General features: G+C 35.9%; 1 protein-coding gene across 2 annotated transcripts; it reads left to right on the top strand.

The window, feature by feature from the left end:
* Positions 1-1,087: 1,087 nt before the first annotated feature.
* Positions 1,088-4,545, top strand: LOC111084001. 2 transcript variants are annotated; one of them, XM_022380767.1, is made up of 3 exons: positions 1,088-1,895; positions 3,804-3,951; positions 4,151-4,545. In XM_022380767.1, the coding sequence occupies exons 1-3, from the start codon at positions 1,860-1,862 to the stop codon at positions 4,345-4,347; spliced, it is 381 nt and encodes a 126-aa protein (XP_022236475.1). In that variant the 5' UTR covers positions 1,088-1,859; the 3' UTR covers positions 4,348-4,545. The 2 variants fall into 2 exon arrangements, 1 of the variants encoding a protein (XP_022236475.1); XR_002609354.1 differs by lacking the exons at positions 1,088-1,895; positions 4,151-4,545 and adding an exon at positions 2,845-3,256 and having other exon boundaries at positions 3,804-4,077.
* The last annotated feature ends 236 nt before the right edge of the window (positions 4,546-4,781 follow it).

Below are 4,781 nucleotides of genomic sequence, written 5' to 3'. Positions count from 1 at the left end.
ATATATATATATATATATATACACACACACACACACACGTCGATAAGTTACATACAGATCTAAACTGTGTGATCGTGAGTTTAGCCATGAAGAATATATGGTGGCGAATTTTAAAGTGAAACTATATCACAGGTTGTATTGTAATAACAGAATAGAGAAGAATAAGTCGTCTTTACAATTGTGTTCTGAAGTAACTGAATCAGCCTGTGTGGACTTTGACTAAAATAGATGATTATTTAAAGCTCTGGGTGCAAATGTGATAATTAACTGTGTAACTAACATTTTTATATATCTTTGACTTTGTTTTAATATATTATTTTAAAACAAGTGGATTGTGCGCTGTTTGTTTATTGTTGAAATTTATCGCCAAAAAGTCAGACACTGCTGTAAAGAATCCTGGACATCCATAAATTCTAAAAAAATTACAAGCTGTAAGTACAGATGTTAATGTTACCATCATAATAGTAAGGTACACATTACCACAAGGGGGGCTTCAAAGTATGTGTAGATGCTCAAAACATACTGTTTAAAAACATATAACCAAGCCCGAAATGGACATCAAACTATCATTGTAAAACTAATTCGTTTTATTTCTATTATATATAGATATAGTTTTTCGTACAGATTTTTTTTAATAATGAATATTGATCATCGATCAGTGTTGTTATTGTATGAGCAACATAACATATTTATGTCTGGTACAATGATTTAAAAAAAATAGGTAGTGAGCGTTTTTTTTTTTTTCTTGAAGCAGCTATTAAAAATTGTTCTCAATATTTTACATGTTCATAGAACTGGTTTGTAGTATGCTCATGTCGTTTTCATAACGAGCCATTAATGTGAACCGAGTAGTGGTGAGTTTAAATTTCTTTACAAAGTTTTTACAAATCATTTTTAGTAATCGTGTAAAGATAGCTGGAAACTTCTGTGTAACTAGCATCGTACTGTGCAATAAGTTAACATTCTTACTGTGGGATTGTGTGTGTGTGTGTGCTCTAAATATGAAAAATACTGTAAAAATGTAATATTTTTTACTTTTTGACTTGTAATGTAAGTGTATTCTCTCATATAGCAGCTTCGTTGTGGGGTCCTTACTCCCCAGTTTTACCCTTTATGACAACTAATAATGATGTTTAGTTTATCCATTTTCTATTGGTGCTTAGTTTATCCATTTTCTATTGGTGCTTAGTTTATCCATTTTCTATTGGTGCTTAGTTTATCCATTTTCTATTGTTGTTTAGTTTATCCATTTTCTATTGGTGCTTAGTTTATCCATTTTCTATTGGTGTTTAGTTTATCCATTTTCTATTGTTGTTTAGTTTATCCATTTTCTATTGGTGTTTAGTTTATCCATTTTCTATTGGTGTTCACAAGTTCTCCATGGTTATCACACACCCGTACACTGGATGGAAGTTGTGTAAATCATGTAAATTCATGATTAATAAAAGATACAGATCTCCAAGCGATCATGTAGTTGAGAATCTTAAAATATTATTAACAGAAAAAGACGAAAACGTCAGTTTGGTCGATTTGTCGAGGTTGTATGTTGAAAAAGTGGGTTTCAATGCATTGTGAAAGTGTCCGAGATGTCTTAATAGACCATTAAACAGAGTTACACTGTTTCTCCTTTATCTGTGATTTGAATACGTAACACCTCCCGGGTTGAGATCGACCTAGTCCTTCCAGCGAGTTCACATCCAGTTAGTGAACTGATAAAGAAGCCGGGATTACAAAGGGGGCAAAACTTGTTATGTAATCTGTATAATTGGGTAGAATGGACCCGAATATTGGCCATGACATTGGTTTAGTAGGCCAGCACTTCTGAACGTGGTAGCAGTTGGCAGTACAGAGCTGGAAGTATGGACGGAATCATTAAGCAGTTGTCAGTGTTCATGGTAGGTTACTTGTTGGGGAAATTAATTCATAATCAATGTACATTGACGGTCTGTTTTGTTTGATAAAATATCATAAACTCTGTGTTTGAATTTGAAGTTTAACTTTGAGTTTACAGTGACCGTTTGAACTCGTAAGTTAACCTGACAGGCTATATAAAGAGGGCTAGTTTCATTACTACTGTAATATTGTTAAATGTATAAAGCCCAGTTGTGTTTGTGTTTAAACATTTATACATTTAACAATATTACAGTAGTAATGTGACTGGGTTTCGGTAAACAAAACATACAAGGCACAAAGTAAGTCGCATATCTTGAATTACGTAACAATGAAGCGAGATCAACAAAACCTGCATGTAGTCAAGAAAGTTTTCAAACATTAGACTTTCTCCTGTTTAACACACAGGCTTAACCTTAAACACAACTGGCCATTTTTAAAGTTAAAATAACGACCTCAGCTGCACATGGTAAAGTTTTATGTTTCCTGGACAAAGACTTGAGTTATTCCCATGTACTTACATTTCAGAGAAAAAAAGTTTCGCGTTCGTATTAAAAATAAATTATTGAAAATATGAATTCGACCGAACCGTGCTACAACACGCCCACGTCATAAGTCACTGTATTATTTGATGAGAAGATCCTGTATGTGATAACGTTTTAAATGCAGGAGTAGATGTACTCGTGTGTTCAGTTTCGTGACATTGTATCGGGTGTTGTATAAATATTTGTTACACTGGTATTATACAACTGTCAAGTTTTATCCCAACTGTCCCTGTTCGGTATATACAACTGTCAAGTTTTATCCCAACGTGTGTCTGTTCGGTATATACAATTGTCAAGTTTTATCCCAACGTGTGTCTGTTCGGTATATACAACTGTCAAGTTTTATCCCAACGTGTGTCTGTTCGGTATATACAACTGTCAAGTTTATCCCAACGTGTGTCTGTTCGGTATATACAACTGTCAAGTTTACGTGTGTCTGTTCGGTATATACAACTGTCAAGTTTTATCTCAACTGTCCCTGTTCGGTATATACAACTGTCAAGTTTTATCTCAACTGTCCTTGTTCGGTATATACAACTGTCAACTTTTATCCCAACTGTCCCTGTTCGGTATATACAACTGTCAAGTTTTATCCTAACTGTCCCTGTTCGGTATATACAACTGTCAAGTTTTATCCTAACTGTCCTTGTTCGGTATATACAACTGTCAAGTTTTATCCCAACTGTCTCTGTTCGGTATATACAACTGTCAAGTTTTATCCCAACTGTCCCTGTTCGGTATATACAACTGTCAAGTTTTATCCCAACTGTCCCTGTTCGGTATATACAACTGTCAAGTTTTATCCCAACTGTCCCTGTTCGGTATATACAATTGTCAAGTTTTACGATTTCTTAGATTTAGAGATTAGTGTAAAATCTAATCCAGCTAGACACGTGATGTTGTTGTTTTGTTAGATTTAGAGATTAGTGTAAACTCTAATCCAGCTAGGCACGTGATGTTGTTGTTTTGTTAGATTTAGAGGTTAGTGTAAACTCTAATCTAGCTAGGCACGCGGTGTTGTTGTTTTGTTAGATTTAGAGATTAGTGTAAACTCTAATCTAGCTAGGCACGCGGTGTTGTTGTTTTGTTAGATTTAGAGATTAGTGTAAACTCTAATCCAGCTAGGCACGTGATGTTGTTGTTTTGTTAGATTTAGATATTAGTGTAAACTCTAATCCAGCTAGGCACGCGATGTTGTTGTTTTGTTAGATTTAGAGATTAGTGTAAACTCTAATCCAGCTAGGCACGCGGTGTTGTTGTTTTGTTAGATTTAGAGATTAGTGTAAACTCTAATCCAGCTAGGCACGCGGTGTTGTTGTTTTGTTTTTATTCATCTTCTTACATCTTATTACTTATTTTGTTTCACAGCTGGATGCTTTCTCCAATCCTCGGCTAGCGAACGAGGTTGAGAAGAGTCGAGAGGATCTTCGGAAAACTGAAACACAGCTAAGTATGTTCTGGTGTGGTCGTGACGTTCAGCTTAGTATGTTCTGGTGTGGTAGTGACGTTCAGCTTAGTATGTTCTGGTTTGGTAGTGACGTTCAGCTTAGTATGTTCTGGTGTGGTAGTGACGTTCAGCTTAGTATGTTCTGGTTTGGTAGTGACGTTCAGCTTAGTATGTTCTGGTTTGGTAGTGACGTTCAGCTTACCAAACCAGAACATACTAAGCTGAACGTCACTACCAAACCAGAACATACTAGTGACGTTCAGCTTAGTATGTTCTGGTTTGGTAGTGACGTTCAGCTTAGTATGTTCTGGTGTGGTAGTGACGTTCAGCGGAGTACGTTCTGGTGTGGTAGTGACGTTCAGCGGAGTACGTTCTGGTGTGGTGGTGACGTTCAGCGGAGTACGTTCTGGTGTGGTAGTGACGTTCAGCGGAGTACGTTCTGGTGTGGTAGTGACGTTAGACTAGAGTCAGAAGTCTGACTTAACTTGTGAGTGTAAATGCTAGAAACTATATGTTACCCATCTGTAGTTAAAACCACATTTAAATAATGTGAGAAGTGAGTACTTGCACCCAATCCGTGGTCAGTGTAGACAACTTCACCATGTGGTTCAATAAATGCTGATGCAAGTACTTGTATGGTAAGAAATAAGTTGATACATAGAGAGGACTAAAGGTAAGATTTGTTAAACACAAACTGTTGAGGCTAGAACAATCTAAGGAAGAAAACAGTAGAACTTGGCAAACCTCATTGTGTATAAGAGTTTAGATGGATAAATAAACATGGAAAAATAGCTGGTTCAACAACCAGATGGCTGAATAATGAAGTGAACAATAAGGAGGTTGAATTTTACAGTGATTTACTGATGAAGTAGACAACCAGATGGATGAACAGTCACAAT

This window comes from Limulus polyphemus, unplaced genomic scaffold, assembly GCF_000517525.1.
Source record: "Limulus polyphemus unplaced genomic scaffold, Limulus_polyphemus-2.1.2 Scaffold12721, whole genome shotgun sequence".
NCBI classification, from domain to species: Eukaryota; Metazoa; Arthropoda; class Merostomata; order Xiphosura; family Limulidae; genus Limulus; species Limulus polyphemus.
The sequence above is the reverse complement of the archived record's forward strand: the minus strand, read 5'-3'. Positions and strand labels throughout refer to the sequence as shown.